Raw genomic sequence first — 22,259 nt, forward strand, 5'->3', positions numbered from 1 at the left:
CCACAAGTACTCTAAAACTTTATGTAATAAATTGATTATTAATTAGTGTTTTTAATTTTTCAAAGGTCTCCAAAAGTAGTATATTCATGACAAAATTTTGCCTTAACCTTTTATTTGTCAATTTACCCATATAGGTAGATGTGAGTTTGTCATCAGTGAGTGAGTGAGTCTGTTCACGAGTCGAGCTCGAGTCGAGCCAGGGTGGTTTCGAGCTCGGGCTTGAAATTAAATGAGGCATCTCAGCTAAGGCTCTAGCTTATTTTGAAGCTAAACGAGATTTAAATCGAGCCGAGCTTGATTACAAAAATGAGCCAACTCAACTCATAATGTTTCAAATCAAGTTTTTTTAGCTAGTTTTATTCGAGCTTTTATCGAGCGAGCCACGAGCCCGAGCTTCGAGCTTTTTGAACAGCCTGTGTTAAGAAACCCATAAAACCTACCCACAAAAGTCCCCGACCCCTTTAATTGTCTTCAGCTACTGATTTACCCGGGGTCGTGCTTTGTTAATCATTAAAAAAAAGCTTATAAAAGTGTTGTTACTATATTCATAGCTTAGACCCTCTGCTATGGGGCGCCATGGAGGGCTACTGTGGGGCAAAACACCATAGCGGGGCGCGGTTTGGTTGTGGGCGCGATGGTGCCCAGCATTGCAACGGCCGGCGCGCTTGGGATTGTTTTGGTGGGCCCCCCTTTCAACGGCTACATCCTCTTCTTCAATAGTCACCAACCACCATGTTCCGACCAATTTCCGGCATGGCCTTTGGGTCGAACACGAGGGTGGCAACGCCAGCGATAACCATGAGCTCCGGCACACCTTAATTTATTTGGTGGTGGATTAAGATTATTTGAAGGTGGTGGTGGATTAAGATTATTTGAGTGTTCCGACCATGAGCTCCGGCGATAACCATGTTCCGACCAATTTGAAGGTGGTGGTGGATTAAGATTATTTGGGTGTTTCGACCATGAGCTCCGGCAATAACCATGTTCCGACCAATTTGAAGGTGGTGGTGGATTAAGATTATTTGGGTGTTGAAGAAGGAAGATATGTTGGGTGTTGGATAATGGTGAATGTTGGTGGGCCCCACTCCTTAATTTATAAAAAAAATAATAAAATTAAGGGGTTTTGAAGCCCCGCACCATAGAGGGCCATTTTTAAGGTGGGTTTTGAAGCCCCTAGTGCCCACGTGACACTGGGGAGGGGCTTCGAAGCTCCTCACCATAAAGGAAGGCCTTATAGCTACAAACAAAAACTAAGGTGGCAGGTGCCCATTTGTAAAAGTTGAAGAATACCATAAAACACATAGGATCAAGAGCCTTAATAATTTATAAAGATATTAAATAATCAATGGAATCTATGTGGTGTTTAGCAGCCGTCGACTATGAACTTGCGAGATCTCAACCGTTGAATCTGGTGATGAGTCATGCAAACGACAACGTTCCAGGAATGTAAATAGAGCCCAGAAGGTTCCTCCTCAATTATTACCTTAAAACTCATTTTCCTTTATTAATTATCTTAAATCTGCTATTCGATAGAACTAGTTAACAAAATGTGACGCGTTACGATGACATGCGGCACGCATTAATCTATATCGGCTGGGTTCGTTACATTACCAACACTATATCTAAAAAAAATAAATATGCAAATGTTCAAAACAGTATCAACACACATCACAGATTCGTTGACGCGTACCCCACTTTAATCAGACTATATATGTTGTCTTGGCCAACATTGCAATTTAGTCTATCGTATAATCACATTCAAATTCAAATTTATAAACCATTTCGAGTAAATAAATAAGTTTGATATCGGGTTTGATATCGGCTAACGCAAATGCATTTATAAAAACATAACTGGGTAGATTTTCTATATTTACTTTTTAACACGATAGATATCATAAGTTAGCTTTAATGTTATGATGTGGTTGTGGATAACAATTTAACATCATAAACAAGAATTATATGTTTGGCTTATCATTTATTTTTTTATATGTTTTGGTGCTTTTAATAAGGCAAAATCTTATATACAAATAGAAGTGAATACATAAGAAATATGTCACGTATATCATGACTGTATGAGCAAAGTAATTGTGACACTACTATAAAGTATATGATATGAAGAAAAACTGTTAATTTCATTTTCTTTAATATTTTTTTTCTTTGAACGGCTGTATATTATAAACAAGATTTAAAACTTGGCCCAAAACGACACCAAACAATTTTTCTTCAATATTTATATAGTGATTAAAGTCATATTTAAAACGAGTACGTTATTCAATATTACATATATACTCAAAATAAATAAAGCAAATAATAATTGAATACTCTTACCCAATTCGGGCAGATGGGTAGGTCACGGGCAGGGTAGACAATGACAATGAAGACGGAGCCCAATGTTGATGACCCACTGGACAAAGTGTCTCAAAAAGGTAGCTGGTGAACCCCACACTTGTTTTTCTAAAGTATTATAGTATGTCCCTTAACTTTTACTAATTTGCACAACTGACAAAATTTTAATATTAACAATGGTTGTTTACTTCTCCGTTAGGAATGACAATGAAACAAACATTGGTATTACCATTTTTATACACGGATGTAAAAGAATGTCTCATACCCATTCCAATACATGTCGGCATATGTCGAGTATCAGATGTATCTGTGGACATCGAGTATGCCATTAATTTGTTAAAAACTATCAATTTTAGTTTTTAGATGCACTCCTTACTATGATGTCAATCATATCATCTGATGCCATACCCAATTAATTGTCACATTACCTGTCTGAAGTTTTCAGATCGAGTTTTACCATCATGATATGTTTGTCATCCTTGTTCTCCACGTTGTCAAAGACCATGTTTCATTCTTTTTTTTTGGCGGAAAGCAAGCCACTAGAAGCCACAACAAAACAATAACTAACTTAAAAGGAAAAGTTAAACCAATTAATCCAACATTCCAATGTAGCGACTTAAACGTTGATCTATTTTTAATTGAAAGAAAAGCCAAAGACTTAACGTCTTTCACCAACTTCACTATCGTTTTGTTAAGAAGATTATACGTCTCATTTCTCATCTTGTAAATACACCAATATGCTGTCATAATGATACCTTGAAATACTTTCTTCTTTTTACTACAAACTACGAAGTGGAACTGTTTATGGATCGAAATCAAATCTCTAACCAAAAACACGTAAATAGGAGGAACATGACACTTAGCATCAATTCCCAAACACTATTGAGTGTCTCATTTATAAAAAGAATGACTAAAAGGATAATAAGTAATCTAAATGAATAATCAAAGGGGATGTTTTGCACTTCTTTATTATAATGGTGGCATGGGGCCCATGCCTCGTCATTCCTTATGTGGGAGAATTTATAATTATTGAAAAAGGCAGGGTGGACATTTGACCTTTTCTTTTTTAATTATTCATTATTCGTTTTTTTTTCTCAACTGATTTTAGACCATATATTATTTTAATTATCGAACATAGTTTTTATATATTGTATTTAACAAAATATAAATAGTGAAGGAAGCAAACGTTAATTTGTTCGCCTGTGGTTTTAAACATTTTGTATGATGCATTAGTTTAATCTGATTTTGTTCAAAGTTTGTTGATTGATTAAAGTCCGATCAATTAACGTGTAATCAAATTGATAACACCGAAGATTCTTAGTTTTATCGGTAAGACTGATCAGCTTGATCCGGTTTTCAAAACAGCATTAGAAAAAGTAAATGGTTCTTGCTAAACATTAAATCATGACTTCCAATTCCAAATAAGTCTCAACAATAATGATATTATTTAACTATATTAAACGTTAAAACATCTATTATTGAATAAATAGATGTTTGATGATTATTCGTTATCCAACTCCAGCTCCACCTATTACTATTGGCGCAGTTTGGAACCTATTAACATCTTTATAAGTTATAACACTCCTACATCAACGATAATTACAAGATTGCCATTGTAGATATGTGGACTATCGAGGTCGTGTAGTAAAGTGCAAAAGTGTTTGTACAAGTTATGTTACACAATTATAAAAAGTACAATAGTCAATATGAGGATGCAGATTGAAAAATACATTCACCACCAATAAAAACTATAATGTCTTGGTTATTAAGACTTATTTAAAGTAAAAGGTTCAAATTTTCATGAAATATATGTAACCATAATCAATAACTAATTACAATATTTATGCTTCTTTAAAATGAACACATAACATGATCATTTATGTTACTTGTAAGTCCATCTGTATTTGAGGAGTTTTGGCCGACATTTTAGTATAAGTCTCCCAAAATTTCATGTACACTGCACCCTCTAAGTTTTGGAAAGCATTTTGGGTGTCATGATTGCATGAGAGTTGGGGGCTTTTTTTTTACTACTACACCACTTTTTACTAAACTATCGAATGCTAATTGTCACAAAACGCCTAAGAATGAAGAGTTTTGACTACACATGGTCTAAGTTCATAAACAAATTATGTCACTTCCTTTAAATAATTAAAAAAACATGCTTGCCAATAAGCTTTCGTTCAACCGACATTGAAGAGGATATGAAGATTTAGGCAAAAGATCGTAAAGTCACAAGTTCGAATCTGATCTCAACCATATTTTACTGCATTGGGACTTCAGCGATGGGTTTTCACCGAAACAGAAGATCATGGGTTTAGACTATCCAGCAATATTTACGATCATGATCATGGACGTATAAGGTCGAGTAACCGGCCTATATTCAAAAAACAATTAAAAAACAGGTTTGCCACTAGATTCAGGACCCTCGGATTTTGGGAAAAAAAAAGTTGTTTCTCAAACAATATTAATCTCATGCTTGATGACCATTCTAGAACACAGTAGACCCCACCTAACACCACCACATAACCTAAGACCACACAAGCTCCATGCTCCATCACACACCCAATCCCAAACACTTCTCTTCAAAACTCTATAAATCATCATTTCTTCACAGCAATTATTCCTTCCCACTGTCCCTTTAACTTTAACCTAAGCACCACGCTCATTTTAGCAACAGCCTAACTTCTCTTTTAAAACTATACACACTATGAGTTATGATCTATATTACGCCGGGAGTGAAGAGCCCCATTTCCTTCAAGCTTGTACTCTTTGCTCTAAACCTCTAGGTCACAACAGTGACATATTCATGTACAGGTATAAATATAAAAAAACTTTTTATTTTTTCACAACTTGTGCATCATTGACTTGTACTTTATACATAAAGACTTGTACCATCATTGAACCTAGACAAAATACCAACTTTTATTGGGTATTTGGTAAAATAAAACAAAACAACACTTTACCTAGATGCATCAAGACTTGTACTTTATGCATAAAGACTTGTACCATGTAAAAAAAAGTTCTTATGATGGGTATTTTTGTAATTTGTTACAGAGGTGACACTCCATTCTGTAGTGAAGAATGCAGACAAGAACAGATTGATTGTGATGAAGCAAAAGAGAGGAGACTTAAGATGTCATCAAAGAAATCCAAAGAGATGACAAAGAAATTTGAAACTGTGCAAACTGGAACTCTTGTTGCTTCAAACTAGCAAAGTTTACAATAATAATAATAATAATAATATTATTATGATGCGAATTACTTAATTACCCTCTCTGATAAAAATAAATGATGGGAGGGGGTTATATAATATAACTTTGGTTTTGTATAGAAGTTGATGGTGGGGTGTCACGACGGTTTGATGGTGGTCATAAGGGGAAAAGACGAAGATGCCCTTTGAGAAAATTTTGTCTTTTTTTTTTTTTTTTAATTTTGTGTTTGGTGATGCTTTGTCCTCTTTTTTAACCTTTGTGTGTTAGGGTTTTTATTTTGTAATGGAAACACCCGACTGCACGAGTATAGGTTAAATAATAAAATTTGATGTTATTAATTTTGGTTTTTGGTTTGGAAGAATAAATACTATATGCTCTTGTATTTGGTGACATTTAATATAGGATCAAATATTAAATAGCATCTTTGATCGGCTAAACAAAGTATAAGCTTTGTATCTATGTTTTACTCAAAATATTATGCATATATGTTTTCTCATTGAAATTATCTGAAAAAATATTAAAGAATAAACTTAAATTAGTTGAATCAGTAGTGTTACCTGTAACAAACTAATTGAATAATACTTAATAAAAAAAATCAACAAACTTGTAATATGGGTATAAAACTCATGAAACATCTGTGTAATTAGCTATTTTTAATGATGCGTTGTGATATGTTTCTCATGATGTTTTGAAGTTTTTTAAGAAACGGGTATCTCATCAATGGGATCACATAGGGGTATACTTCTAGAGATGCATATCTCATCAATGGGATGCTCACAGCTAGGGACTACGACGTTCACCAATTTAACTGGCAATGAGTTTTCTTTCACTTAAACTCGTCGCCAATCCGTTTGGAGGTAAGTTTTGTCATCGTAGGTGAGGAGTTGGGTTGATTCTTCCCGGGTGGTTGTGGGTGAATCGGTAATGAGAGAGAACTTATCTTCAAATGAATTACCAATGAGTTTAAGTGAGAGAACACTCATTGCCAATTCAATTTGCGTTTACCCTTAAACATGTGTACCATTTGTGATCATTCCATTTGTGGGATACCCATTTATTTTTTTAACTTTTTATAAATGATGCTTTTTAATGGTTTTTGAGGGTAAAGGTGAAGAATGTATAGTAGAAAAATGAATAATAATAAAAATGCGTCACACTTATACTTTTCTTGATACTTCTTTTCTTGGTATGTATCTTTCATTATGGCTTGATTAGTTGTTATGCTTATCATAAAATTGCTATGACATGCAATGAAAGTGCCATAATATAAAATAGTAAAATTCGATATTAAATAAACAAGTAAAAAAATTTAATGGAATGCTTGTTCAAGTTGTTCTAACTTTGCAGACATGATGATGAAAAAGGACACTGAGTTGATAAAATTGCAAAAAGCAATGATCTGACTCCAATTTGGGCATCTAGATAGGTCACTGCCTCAATTCATGACTTACCTTTTTGCATAGTTTTAATTTTAAATATGGGCCACTACATGAATTTAGTTAACTTGAGTAAAAGTCATGTTACCCCGGCACGACTTATCTATTTATACGAAACTGAGAATCTGAACTCTACAACAACCCGTGACATTCACTTTTGAAGAATTTTAAACATGGGTCGCTACGCCCATGACAACTTCAGCCTAGCTTTTCTGATGGGTCGCAACCTCATCACGACTTTAGATAATATATCCAAGTTAAAGTTGTGGTACCGGGGTACAACTTACCTAATACCTATATGCACAAAAGCTTTACGAAACCATATAAAAATCCGGGTGCTTTTGTAAACCACCATTGTGGGAAAAATTTGTTCAAAATATTGAGATGTTACATTCTCGGACAAAAACGAATTTTAATGGTGGTTACAATCTTTAAGAAACTTTTTAGATTTGATCATTAACTATAAGATGTATTACTTTAAATACCGAGATTAATACAAATGTAAAGTTAGTTATATTGAACGACGTCTCACACACTCATCTACATCTTGCTCTTAAACCCTGTTAGAAATCTACAACGTATCAAGCTTTGAACCCTGCTTTCTATCAAAAGTCAAGAGTTTTTACCACTTAGTAAAGATAGTAATTACTAATATAAGTGTAATGGGAATTAGAATGAAAACAATAATTAGATCATGGATCTATTATTAATCATTAGAGCATACATATACTTAAGTGAACACTATATAGTATATACATTTTAACATATGAGAGGAAAGTAAGTAAACACTCATTTGTCGGCTATCATCATGTTATTACTAATTACTTTGTAGAGGTTTGTTCGCTTTGTAGAGATTCATTACTTTTAGTAAGAGGTTCTGAGTTTTAACTTTTAACTTAGACAAACGTTGTATCTAAAAGTATTTCGAAAATTGTAACTTCACTGTTAAAAAAACAAATTATGTATCAAAGCATTATGATTAAAAAAACACATTAAATATGTTGGGGGTGGCTGTCAATATAAAGTTAAGGACAAAAATGTATTATTAAAAAAAATACAATAATAAAAAAAATGAAGGCTTTTTTATAGTGTGATATATTATTGAGTTGAAAAAATGTTAGGTATTAATCAACCTAGGTAACCTAGATGAATGAGTCATCAACCTGTCACATGACATGATATGATGTAGATGTTTGGGATGACTCACTTCCACATAATGAGGACTTTTTTATTACCTAATTATTATTGCTGCCTACGTCTTCAAAACGACCTAATATTTTTTATTTAGTTAGTTTATTATTTTATAAAGATATGACAGTCTCAACTCTTAGGCTGAGGGGTGTGGGGGGCGTGAGAGGGGGCGTGAGTGGGGGCTCCAGCCAATAATATTGTGACGTGTGGCAGAGAGAGAAACTTGATAAGATGGGTGTTGGTTGTGGTGCTCGCGCCCCGGGCCATGGTGTGGAGGGGCGCGAGAGGGGGCGCGAGTGGTTTTTTTTTTATTTTTTTATAAATGTATTAAAAAAACGAATTATTATAAAAACTCATAAATTATTTAAAAAAACACAATAAACTCCACCCATCTTCCTTTGCCTTCTCACATTTCTCAAAAGCTTCCCAATCACAATTTCTCTTCTCTTCTCTTCTTCCACCATACATATTAAATCATCAATGTGTCTTCTTTCTTCTCAAATCAATTCAACCCAATGGCTCTCACATCTAAACTCCACCCATCTCCATATCCAGTTACCCATTTCAAAACCCCCAAATTCCATCAATTTCACATCATCTTCACACTCTCCCTTCACCGAGAAACACTCAATCGAACGCTACCAACGCGACAACTGGGTCTTCAAAAATGAATCCGGTCAAAACCCATTACCCAATGAATCCAATTTCTCAACCCGAGATTACGAAATTGCCCTTCAGCTGCTGGAGCTGAAGAATCTGTTGCGGGTGTTGAGGGAGAAGAGGGAGAGAGAAAGTGGGTATGAGAATTCGGGTCCTGGGAATGTGTATTTGGGGGAATTTTTTTTTTAATAAACAAAGAGCCCAACGGCTCTATTTACGCATTCCCATGCCGTTCACGAGCGCTACCCCTCTTGCGCCTGCCTCTTTTTCCGCGCTCGCGCCCCTCTCGCGCCCATCTCGCGCCTTGGTGGTGTGGTGCTCGCGCCCCGGGGCGCGAGCGGCTGGCCTCACGCGCCCTTTCTCACGCTCCACACCCCTCAGCCTTATTAGTATATTGGTTCAGATTGTGAATGATTTCTAAGTACACACAAAAGTCTGTTTTAGTGTATATTAGTTTTATAATACTAGCGTGTGACTGTGTATATGTATACACACATGCATAAATTACATACCATTCACAACCCTAAGGCTGAGGGGTGTGGGGGGCTCTAACGGGGGGCGCGAGTGGGGGCTCCAGCCAATAATATTGTGACGTGTGGCAGAGAGAGAAACTGGATAAGGGGGGTGTTGGAGCCCCCGCTGGAGCCCCTGGCCCTGGTGTGGAGGGGCTCCAGCGGATTTTTTTTTTTTTTTTTTTATAAATGTATTAAAAAAACGTATTATTAAAAAAACTCATAAATTATTTAAAAAAACACACATTTTTTTAAAATTCAAATTACAAAAAAAACATACTAAAAATTAAACAAACAATAATACTTAATAATAACACTAATCTAATACAAGATCATCGGGTCGCCTCGCCCACAAATGTTCAACCAACTCATGTCGAAGATCCCCGTGTATCTCACGGCTCTTGATATTTGCTATGTTATGAAGTTTTTGTTGATCACTGATTGTGGACGGTTGTGGCGGAATGTCACCTTGGTAGTTTTGGCAGATAGCTTTGCCCTCGTCTTCTAACGTCATGTTGTGTAGGATCAGACACGTGTAGACGACGTCCGTTATCCTCTCCCGAGTCCAATAACGTATCGGGTTCGCCAGAACATATTATTGTTTTTTTATAGCTCCAAAAGCTCTTTCAATATCTTTTCTAGCAGACTCTTGCTTCTTCGTAAAATACTTCCGTTTGTCGGCGATTGGATCTGTAAAAGCTTGAACTAACAAAGCCCATTCGTTGTAAATACCATCGACCAGATAGTACCCGTACTTGAAGAGTTCTCCATTTGCAACAAAAGATTGAGGTGGTTCAACCCCGTCGATAAGGTCGTTGATCAAATTTGACTGATCGATAACATTAAGGTCGTTATTTGACCCAACAACACCAAAAAAAGCATGCCAAAACCAAAGATCCTGTGACACCGCCGCCTCAAGTATAAGGGTCGGCCCTTCATGATCACCACGGTGGAACTGACCTCGCCAGGCCGTTGGACACATAGCCCATCCAACATGCGTACAATCGATGCTACCTAGCATCCCAGGAAATCCATGTTTTTCTGCGTGCACCTCATATATGCGTTGGATGTCATACATTGTAGGTTTACGCATATATCTCCGAGCGTAAGTCGATATGACTCCTACGTATAATATATATTACAAAATGTAATAAATATTTAATAAAAAGTAAAATTAATGTTTTTACCTTGGCAGAAAAAATGAAGGGATTCACGTGCAACCCTTTTCGACATCTGTAAATACTCATCCAAAGCGTCCGACGAGATGCCGTACGCTAATTGACGGATAGCAGCCGTGCATTTTTGAAGAGGGGTAAAACCGGGGAGACCCCTAGCATCCTCCCTTTGTTGAAAAAAGGGATACCGTGCCTCTAAATCACTTGCTATACGCATGAACAATTGTCTGCTCATTCGGAAACGAGTTCGAAAATCCGACTCCTCATATACCGGTTGAGGGCTAAAATAATGCCTAAACAAAGTATCGTTAGCACCCGATCGATCACGATCACGAGGTGGTGCTCTAACCCTCGGGAGTCGAGGTTGATGGGCTTGATTTTGCAAGAGATCGACCACGGTTGCGGTCAAAACTCCCCCTACATGAAGAAGCAAATCATCCTCTTCGGAGGAGTCGGAATCAGACGAGTATGACGACATTATTTTTTTAAAAAAAATTGGGAAGATGGGTTGATTTTGGGTTTTATTTTGAAGTTGTGGTGATTGATATGGGTGAAATGGGGTATTTTATAGATGAAATGGGGTATTATATAGGAGTTTGGGATATTATATAAGGGTTTTAAGGTTTTTTTTTTTAAAAATAATGAGCTTCAACGGCTCTTTTGGGCGGGCCCACCGGCTTTTTCTCTCTCTTCTCCCGCGACCACACTCACGCCTGCCTGGGGGCTCGCGCTCGCGCCCCGTTCGCGCCCCGGTTCGCGCCCCGGTGGTGTGGGGTTAGCGCCTGGGGGCGCGAGCGGAGGGGCTCACGCCCCCAGGTTAGCGCCCCACACCCCTCAGCCTAATATATTTAGGTTGATAGCAAAGGTTTTAATTAGGCTCGATTAATGTTTTTATCTTTAGTTTGTAAAGTTAAATTAGATGAGTAACTTTTACAAAGTTCTCAAGGAGAAAGGCAAAGTCGTTTCACTCGGTCTACCTTGTTTCGTTGTGGTGCTTATGGATGATGAGGAATGATATGTTGTTTTAACGGCTTGACGGTTACGATGGAAAGTGTGGTCGAAGATATCAAAACTCTTAGCTTTATTTGGGTTGAAAGTAGATTGGGTGGGCCACACTCATTATGAGAAAATTGGTGGAGGTTGAAAGTGTAGCTAGTGTGTTTGTACTCGGTTGTGATGTCCTTTGTTGGTGGTCTAGTCTCTTGTTAGGCCCGGGCCATTTCTAGTGTTGGTTTCTATATAATGGTTTTGTGGCCGGTCAAAACAATATAAAATGTAATAATCATAAAATTCAGTATAGGAGGAGGCCAATCAAAGGAGTAAATCAAGACAACTTTAGAAGATCAAGTTGTTATGAACTTATTAGAGCAATGGAGATGGGTGCCGTGAGACCTCCGTGAGACATCATTTGGCGCCGTGAAGGGCGTGAAATACCCCCCCTTCCTCCGTGAGACACCTACCGCCACTTTTTTCACGGCCATAGTTGGTGGGCCCACTCGATTTCAAACGGCTATACAGCCGTTGGGTGCCTTTAAATTAAAAAAAAACTTTTTTTTACCTATAAATACCCCATTATTTTATACAAAAAACATACAAAACTCACACCTTTCTCTCTACTTTTTATAAACTTTCTCAACTTTTATAAAAAAAAATATCATGGATCCCAACATGCCTCGTCTAACTCCGGAGCAATACGCGTTGTGGTTCTCCCAATATTTCGGTCATATTCCCGCACCAAACGTTAACACACAACAACAAGGTTTTCCTCAACCACCTCAATTCCAAAACATCCCAACCCAAACTCAAACCCCGCCGGTCAATTTGGGGGACCCGGATTCGGTTCCGGAAACCCAACCACATGTGGCTGAGAATGAAATACCCGAAACCGCCCAACGCAAGAAATTCGTACGCCGGAAAAGTCACAAGAAGCAAACGCCGATGACCGAGGCGGCTCGATCGATACAAAGGTGGTCGGTGAAGGAAGAGCTTGCTTTGGCGCAGGCGTGGGTTGACGTCTCCGAGCATCCGATCGTTGGTATTTATTTTAAATAGTTTTTTTTATATATATGTTTTGTTATTTAAAGACGTTTATTGATATATATGCTTTCTTTTTTAAAAAAACAAGTTTATATATGTGTATTTTTTTAATTATATATGTTTATTTTTTTTTATATTTGGTTACATAATACCATAATTTTTAGATTGAATTTGGGCTGTATAAGTGCATAACTATTTCAAGTGGGCTAATAGTGTAAGTGGGCTTTGTATTCTGCAATGGCCCTAGATCAAGATGGATGAAATTATACACCCAATGACCCAAACAAAAATCCACATTACTCATTCATCCTTGCCTTAACTACAATACTACATCGATTAGGTACTTGTGTTTTCATAACTAAAGTAATTGTATTTATTTTGGATTTTTAGAAGTTTAAGAGCTGGAAATACTTTAGTACGTATCATATACCATATCTCGTATCTATAGCAAACAAACATACCCCGTAATATCTAACTCATAGCATTCTATTTGTAGGGTTAGTGAGGAGGTGATAAGAGCAAACGTTTTCTCTACCCCATTGAATAGAGAGGCCGCTTCCGCAAAGACTCTAGACTTAAAAACCTTTTTACAAGTATATATCTCGACCTCGTATATATAAAAGTGATTATTTATTTGTGTTTAATGTTAAGTGATCTTTTTATTCAATTAATCTTTCCAGTAGGAACAAATGAAAGTTATTATCTACCATGGTTATAACTTATAATTTAATTATTTTTTCGATTTGTCATATTGGCGGCTCATCTTTTTAACTTAAAACATAGAGCCATCAGCCATGGTGTAGTTACTGTAGTATGTCTTAAACTGTGACAAACAAATGGACCTGACTTACAGTGTTGGGCCTGTTGGCCTTGAACCAACTTAGGTAAGACCATCAGGTCATTAGTGTCATATTAAGAGGTTAGACAACAACTTACCTAGTAAATCTCATAAATTATAAAAAAAAAGTTATTGGTAGGTTTGGGAATGGTATTATGTATGCAAACATTACCTCTTTCTATAAAAATAAAGAGACAACTTTCAAAGAAATCATCGACTTCACGTGAAACAAATACGTGGGCGACATGATGATTGCAAGATTAAAAGATTTTTTTACGTTAAAAGTTAAACATTTAATACTAGATACTAATCATAAAAATTAAAATGAATATAACTAAATAATGTGTTATAGTGTTGGATTAATCAATTGAGGTATAAGTGTTTTTTACATTCCAAAATTTTGGTTTACAATTGCTTATTTTTTTATTCGTTTTCTTATCTATTGAGGTGTGACATTCGTCATTTTTCGGTTTAACTTTTATTTGCTTTTGTATTTGAAACCCAACCCGTTTTGGTCTTTTGGATCCTTCGTTATTAATAAAATGTTGGGTTTTATGTTCGTTGATGTTACACAAATGTCGGATCAAGAAACATCCTTTTCGGTACGTTAAAACACCTCTTTATGGACAAAAACGACTTAAAACAAACTTAAAGGACTAATTGTGTCAAACACCTCTTGTTGTTTTGTGCATTGTTTGACCATTTTTAACCAATGAAATGCAAATATACCCCTTATGATTAACTATACTTTTTTCACTATAAAAACAAGACTCATGCACCCATTTTGGTTTGCTCTTTCTTCTCCAAACTCTCTCAATCTAAGATTCAAGTATTCTATTCTTCAAGTTCTTGATAGTTTGGCTCTTCAAGGTCAAACTAATACTAATCTTTGTTTCTAACTAATCCTTGTTAATTAAAGCTTCTTATTATAACTTATCTAAAACATACACCCCTTTTCATTGGCTTTCCCTTCTCCGGCCATGTCGGTTTAGGTGTATTGCTATGCAAGGCTTCATGGAGGACTATTATAGTCCTTGTTAAACACATTAATGTATGCTTTAATTTATGCAAGCTTGCTAATGTTGTTTAGTTTCTAATTACTTTAGTTTCCAAATCATTTTAATGAGTTCTATGGTATTGGGTATGTGACAACCATTCTCGGTTTCATCCCGAGTCAAGAGCCGAACCAAAACCAAACTTTTGTTTAAATACTTTATTGTTAACATATTGTATGTAAGACTTGAGTATTATCATTTCTAAGTTTGTTCTAATGAGTTCTATGGTATTGGGTATGTGGTAACCATCCTCGGTCTTATTCCGAGTCAAGGACCGAACCAAGACCGAACTCTCGTTTAGATGCTTTATATTTAAAATGATTTAATAATATGTTACATGTAAGATTTGTATATTATAAACTCTAAGTTCATTTTAATAAGTTATATGGTATTGGGTATGTGGTAACCATCTTGTTCTTATTCCGAGTCAAGGACCGAACCAATATCGAACTAAACCAAGTTCACTCGCTTAAGACACACTAGTTGTGTTTTGGGCCACCAAATCTCGTATATTTCTCTAAAACTATATTATAAACTAATTTTAATTATTTTCTCAAAATACTTGGCAAGTCGGATCCAACTTGATCTCATAACAAGTTTGGACCGACAAAACTAAACACTCGCTTAACGGACGTCGAGGTTCTCCTTAATAGAACTACACGCTTGGTTAACTTTCTTTTGATTTTATTGAGTTATCTCATAACATTTATTACTTTGGAATCTTGGCTTCGAGCTTGACCAATTATCAAGACTCGAGCCGACAAATCCGAACACTCGTAAAATCTCGTTTTGGTATCTATCTAACAAAGGATCTTGCAATATTGCAACCTTACCCAAATATTTACTTAACAATGGTTAAGTAAAACTAATGAATAGAATACCGAGACCCGATTTCGAGTAAACGTGCTTTTCTAAAACCATTACCTTAATTCTTATGTATTTACACTTTAACTCTCAAACTTTAATTATTTATGTTACTTGTCAAGTTATTTTACTTTAAAGCTTTTAAAACCATCTACTAACTCAAGACCCTTTTTAATCTAGGTCTTGCCCGTTGAACTTACCCTTCCCCGTTGTATCGCAAACTATCTTTCAAGTTACTTATTTCACGTGAGTACATTTCATCCCCCGTTTTCTTTTTATACTTTGGGGGTAACATGCATACTTATTCAAAACAAGAATGATTTATAACACTCTATCCTCAAACCACAAACTCTAGGGTGTATGATACTTAGAATACTTGCTCTATTGTATTATATGTTTCATATGCTTTACGTGCACAAGTGTTTATTTTTATGTTGTTGTGGAGCCTCAATAAGTATGATCATATGCACCCCTAACTACTTTAGCCTTGTGTTAGTAGAATAAGGTCTCATTATCCGAGTATGTCGGTTGTTACTGATTAGCGATTAGAAAGAATCCTCATTTACTTATGATTTATATACCGCAATTGTTGCTTTTATTTATAGTCTCATAAACGTTTGTGGATTTCTCCTCATATTATATATAGTCAAAACTATGAAATTGCTCACAAACATTCATGTTGACAAATATTATTTTATGCATTGTTACAGGTTTAATTATTGGTTTATTGGAGCTTGAAGATGCTACCTTATTTGAGGCCGTTTAGGTTATTATAAGAATGAACAATTAAATTCTTATATTTGGTGTTATTTGTATGAACAAGATGTGTACTTGTCACACCCTCAAAATCCACTAACGGAGTTTTACCGTCAGAGGGTGTGAACTAACAGGATCGGAATCATCAGTTATAATCAAACCATAAAATAAAGTTTCAAAACCATGAAAACGTTTACGAGTAAATAAATGCGGAAGCGTAAAAACCTTTAATCAAAAGTTGCGTCACGCAGGACGACTTAAAACCAATGATAACCGTTAAAAATAAGTTTTGCATAGTTAGAATGTGTCAAGCAATGCATGTTCCTAAACCGCGCGCCCGCTTCGGCTACCTGAGAATAACATACTAAAAGTGTCAACACAATGTTGGTGAGTTCACAAGTTATATAAAAATAAATCGTTTAGCGTTTGCGTTCAGCGTTTTGCGTTACAGCGTTTTGCGTTACCAGATAGTGTTATGTCAAATTATATATCGATAGGTAGCTAGTCTATACAACAAGTATTACTAAGTGTTCGACACCGAAGCTGACTCGTTTATTAAGTGCCTTGTCACCAGGTCCTCCAGACCATGGTACGTGTTAGCCAAAATTACACCCGCTCGACCTCCAGTCGAGTTTAGCGTTGGGTGGGGTTTGTCAAACCCAGTAGTACTACTCAACAGTGACTCGCTATTCTAAATATTAACCGGTTCGATGTGTAGGACTTCAAATATTTCGTTTCCACTTAGCCTTTACAAGTGATATATAATTTATAACAAAATCTTAAATGCGTTGTGGAGTATGTTATCTCCCCCAAGTGAAAAGCGTTTGAAAACAGTTTAAAGAGGGGAAAGTGAAACTCACTGTTTGCGAAGAATTTTCCAAAATAAATCACCAAGATGCGCGTCACCGAAAAACTCTCTCTAACGTTCTAAAACAACAAAGAGATTTTTCTAAGTGTCGGAATATTATCGAGTATCTAGACCCGGCACATAATACCTATGCACATAACATGTTTCGTGTTTCGTTTGTGAATCGTGGGTGACTTAAACAAGTGTTTTTGTGACACATTACATGTGTAAGCAATCATATACGTGTCATGTATTCCTAACGTACGTTACTAGCAATTATTCCCCGTAAGGGCATTTTGGTCAACAAATAACAATTAACTAGCCATTATTCCCCATGAGGGCAATTTGGTCAAATCATGGCAATCAATTAGCAATTATTCCCCGCAAGGGTATTTTGGTCAAAACATAACAATTATATAACAAGTATCATGTTTCATGCATTTTTACACAACTCAGCAGCTAGTTTCACCGAGACAGAAATCCTACTAGAAAGATTGTACTATTTCACCGATCATAGCATCTCAATTAATTTACCAAAAATCATCACAGAAGCACATATGTCTTAGGTTTCCAGAACATATTTTATTACATTTTTATTCCTCATAGTTTTCTCACAATCATCAAATCATTACAGCAAACTCATAACAGTCAAATTCATGCACAACAGAATGTTATTTGCAATTCCCGTTAAACGAAAAATCCAATAAATGCAAGACCACTTGGGTTAGGTTCCTAACTCAATGAGTCAACTTTCAGAAGTGGAACCAACCCAATTGGTCTCGTAGTTCATGAGATATAACATTTACAACATAACCTAACAGCAGGTCTAACAGCTCAGCTTTACACAACGTTTTTGTAAAATCATAAAAGTTAACTTCTACTTGTCCAAAAATTACAAGTTTATATTCTTTAGAAACTAGACTCAGCCTAGTTTACTGTAGTACCAACAATCTCAACCAATTTTCATGTTTACACTTCGTTACAGTCACTTAAACATCAAATACACATTCTGTCCAGAAACTGTTTGCATCCAAACTCAATATATTAACAACCTATGAACTATCATGCATTCATATAACACTCTAGACTCCATAAACACCATCCATGCACATCAATTACATATTACATACTTGATTAGGGTTTGTGTTTGAACTCAAATCAAAGACACAACAATCAACATGCAACAAGATTCAATTTAGTTATCAAATCATCATTCAATCAACCACAATCATATTAGCTATACACACTCACAAAATCGGCTGCTAGGGTTTGTTATTAACCCAACAAACATCAAAATCAAGCAACAAGAATGTATAGGATAATCAAATATACATTCCTAGCACCTAGTTCTTCAATCAAGGGCTTGAATTGATGTTGTATGTGTGTGTATTGATGGACGGCAGCCAAGGGAGCAAAGGGTGGGGTTTCCGATCGGTTTTGGAGAGAAAGAGAATAATAAGTTAGGGTTAAGTGATTAAGGTTATATTTATAAACATAACAAGTTACACTCAAGTCCCTCCACTACTAAGTATTACTTTTCTAGCCTAACTAACTTGTTTTCATCTTGAGTTAACGTTTATAACCATGTTATCACATAACACATAAGTCTAACACATAATTATCACATAATTACTGTTTTGACGTTTTTCGTTTATTTATCAATCGTTTGCGTCAACTCGTTTGCGTTTCGGTGCAATTCCCGAAAGACTACACATGTAGTAAGTGTTAAGCGTCATTTAAACCCTAGTTTAAATGTAATGAAGTGTGCGTTATAGATTTAGTGATCTTAAGTTTGAATTGACGGAGTTGAGTTAACGGAGTTAACCTGAAATTGACGATTGTCACATCATTCCCATGTTAAAGAATTTTCGTCCCGAAAATTTGAGTCAAGTCGTGATGAGTGTCTGAAAGAGTAAGAAAAAAAATTTCAGTTTGTCATATCATCCCCTAGTAGAAAGAAATTTCGTCCCGAAATTTAATTCATACCTCCGGTGATGTCTGACGGTTTGCCGGGTTTCGCGGTTTTCTGTGTTTGGTTAGCCCTTCAAAAAGGTGAGGATACTTTTTCATCATTTGATCCTCGCGTTCCCACGTGAACTCCGGTCCACGTCTCGAGTTCCAACGAACTTTAACGATTGGAATTTTGCTGTGCTTGAGCGTTTTGGTTTCCCAATTCAAAACCTCGACTGGTTCCTCAATGAAACGTAACTGTTCATCAACTTGCAGTTCCTCCAAAGGAACTACTTGGGTTTCATCGGACAGGCATTTCTTCAAATTTGATACGTGGAATACATCGTGTACGCCACTGAGTTCTGTTGGTAGGTCCAGTCGGTACGCCACCGGACCAATGCGCTCAGTTATCCGGTACGGACCAACATACCGTGGGTTGAGTTTGTTTCGCTTCCCAAAGCGAACCACACCTTTCCAAGGTGATACTTTGAGTAACACTCGATCGTTCACTTGAAATTCGAGGGGTTTTCGGCGCTTGTCGGCGTAACTCTTTTGGCGATCTCGTGCTGCTGCCATGCGATTTCGGATTTGAACAATCTTTTCCGAAGTTTCGAGTACCAGTTCCGGACCAGTGATTTGGCTGTCACCCACCTCTGCCCAGCAGAGTGGTGATCGACGCTTCCGTCCGTACAGCGCTTCAAACGGCGCTGCCTTAATACTTGCGTGGTAGCTGTTATTGTACGAAAACTCTACCAAGGGTAAGTGGGGTTCCCAACTTTTTCCGAAATCCAATACGCAGGCACGCAACATATCCTCCAGGGTCTGAATAGTTCATTCACTTTGCCCATCCGTTTGAGGATGGTATGCTGTGCTCATATCAAGACGGGTGCTTAGTGCGCTTTGCAGCGACTTCCAAAAGTGCGAAGTGAAACAAGAATCTCGATCAGAAATGATTGAGACAGGCACTCCGTGTCTAGACACTACTTCCTTCATGTAGACGCGAGTCAGTCTTTCCATTTTGTCCGTTTCTTTAATTGCTAGAAAGTGTGCCGATTTAGTCAACCGGTCAACCATCACCCAGATGGTATCGCATCCCGTCGGTGTCTTAGGTAAACCCGTAATAAAATCCATTGAGATGTGTTCCCATTTCCACATAGGGAGTTCCGGTTGTTGCAGTAGTCCAGATGGTTTCTGGTATTCTATCTTGACTCTGGCACAAGTCAGGCATTTGCTCACGTAGGTGGCAATGTCGGCTTTCATGTTCGGCCACCAGTAAAGTGCCTTTAAATCATGATACATTTTATCTGAGCCAGGGTGGATAGAATATCGGGACTTGTGAGCTTCGTCCATCACTAGAGTCCTCAACTCTCCGAACCGTGGAACCCAAATCCGGTTCTCAAAATATCGGACCCCGTCCGATCTGGTTTCAAGTTGCTTACTCATGCCCCGCATGAGTTCCGATGGAAGATTGTCATCTTTCAAAGCTTCAAGTTGCGCATCGCGAATCTGATCGGGTAAGCTGGCATAAATCGTGAGTTGCAATGCTCTCACCCGTCTGGGTTTATCTGTTTCTTTTCTGCTGAGGGCGTCGGCCACCACATTGGCTTTGCCAGGGTGGTACTTGATGGCACAATCATAATCTTTGAGCAGCTCGACCCAACGACGCTGTCGCATGTTCAGCTCCTTCTGATCGTAGATATGTTGGAGACTCTTGTGGTCAGTGTAAATGGTAAACTTGGTACCGTACAAGTAATGCCTCCATATCTTAAGAGCAAACACCACAGCTCCGAGTTCCAAATCATGGGTCGTGTAGTTCTTCTCGTGAACCCGTAGTTGTCGAGAGGCGTAGGCTATAACCTTCTCGAGTTGCATCAGCACACAACCGAGACCTTGTATAGATGCGTCACAGTGTACCTCAAAATTTTCCGTTCCCTCGGGGAGGGCTAAAATAGGGGCGCTGCAGAGTTTGGTTTTCAATAGTTGAAAGGCGGATTCTTGCGCGTCACCCCAGTTGTACTTTGTGCCTTTGTGAGTCAAAGCGGTGAGGGGTTGAGCAATCTTTGAAAATCCCTCGATGAAACGTCGGTAGTAGCCGGCCACTCCTAAAAATTGCCGCACCTCAGTCGGAGTCTTAGGTGCTCCCCAGTTTTTGATGGCCTCTACCTTACCGGGATCGACATGGATACCATTCTCGTTGATCACATGTCCTAAAAAGTAAACCTCGCGAAGCCAAAATTCACATTTCGAGAGTTTAGCATACAGTTGATCCTTCTTTAATAGTTCCAGAATTTACCCTTAAGTGCTCTTCGTGGTCAGTCTCGTTCTTGGAGTAGACGAGAATATCATCGATGAAAACAATCACAAACTTGTCGAGGTACGCCTTGCACACTCGATTCATGAGATCCATAAATACGGCGGGTGCGTTGGTTAGGCCAAAAGGCATAACCGAAAACTCGTAGTGACCATATCGTGTTCTGAAAGCCGTCTTTGAGATATCTTCTTCGCGCACTCTTAATTGGTGATAACTAGATCGCAGATCGATCTTCGAGTAGTAACTCGATCCTTGAAGCTGGTCAAACAAATTATCAATTCGGGGTAAAGGATAACGGTTCTTGACCGTCACCTTGTTCAACTCCCGGTAGTCGATGCACATGCGGAAAGTCTCGTCCTTTTTTCGGACAAACAAGACAGGGGCTCCCCATGGCGATGAGCTAGGTCGGATAAAACCCTTATCCAACAAATCTTGCAACTGAGTGGACAGTTCCTGAAGCTCCGCCGGTGCGAGCCGATACGGGGCTCGTGCTATGGGTGCTGCACCGGGTGTCAACTCGATTTGGAATTCGACTTGACGAATAGGAGGGAGTCCGGGCAAATCCTCCGGGAAAACTTCTGGGAAGTCTCGCACAACAGGTATATCTTCAATTCGCTTCTCCTCCGCGGGTTTCTCAACCATCTGCGCCAAAATTGCCGGATGACCCTTTCGCAGGTACTTCTGCGCCTTCATAAGGGTAATGACGCTGGTGGTCATGCCGCTTCTCTCACCTCGGACCGAAATGATCTCGCCGGAAGGGGTAGAAATGTGAACTATCTTGTCGTGACATATAATCTCCGCTCGATTCTCGGATAACCAGTCCATGCCGACAACGACATCGAAACTACTAAGCGTAAAATAAATAAGGTCGATGTCAAAGACATGACCTGACAGTTTTAACTTGCAGTCCGCAAGTACATGAGTCGTTACTATAGTCTTACCGTCAGCTAATTCAACAGGAAACTTAGCATCTAACGGAATTGGAGTTAAGTCTAAGAGTTGACTAAAGGCTTTCGACACAAAACTCCTATCAGCTCCAGTGTCAAACAATACAGAAGCAAAACAATCG

At 37.7% G+C, this 22,259-nt stretch overlaps 1 protein-coding gene across 1 annotated transcript; it reads left to right on the top strand.

Annotated features, from left to right (window-relative positions):
* The first annotated feature begins 4,704 nt into the window (after window positions 1-4,704).
* LOC143544327 (FCS-Like Zinc finger 3-like) lies at window positions 4,705-5,698 on the top strand. Its single transcript, XM_077036446.1, has 2 exons — window positions 4,705-5,160; window positions 5,401-5,698. Exons 1-2 carry the CDS (start codon window positions 5,054-5,056, stop codon window positions 5,555-5,557), a joined length of 264 nt encoding a protein of 87 aa, XP_076892561.1. The 5' UTR covers window positions 4,705-5,053; the 3' UTR covers window positions 5,558-5,698.
* Window positions 5,699-22,259: the final 16,561 nt, after the last annotated feature.

The sequence above is a fragment of the Bidens hawaiensis genome, unplaced genomic scaffold (assembly GCF_021521415.1).
Source record: "Bidens hawaiensis isolate Kalapana, Puna unplaced genomic scaffold, B.hawaiensis_p1.1 tig00013528_1, whole genome shotgun sequence".
Taxonomy (NCBI): Eukaryota; Viridiplantae; Streptophyta; class Magnoliopsida; order Asterales; family Asteraceae; genus Bidens; species Bidens hawaiensis.

Bases quoted from the DNA above. Each gene is read 5' to 3' on its own strand.
- LOC143544327 (XM_077036446.1), top strand. From the start codon at position 5,054: ATGAGTTATGATCTATATTACGCCGGGAGTGAAGAGCCCCATTTCCTT. The intron at 5,161-5,400 runs GTATAAATATAA...AATTTGTTACAG, and splicing joins AGTGACATATTCATGTACAG to AGGTGACACTCCATTCTGTA.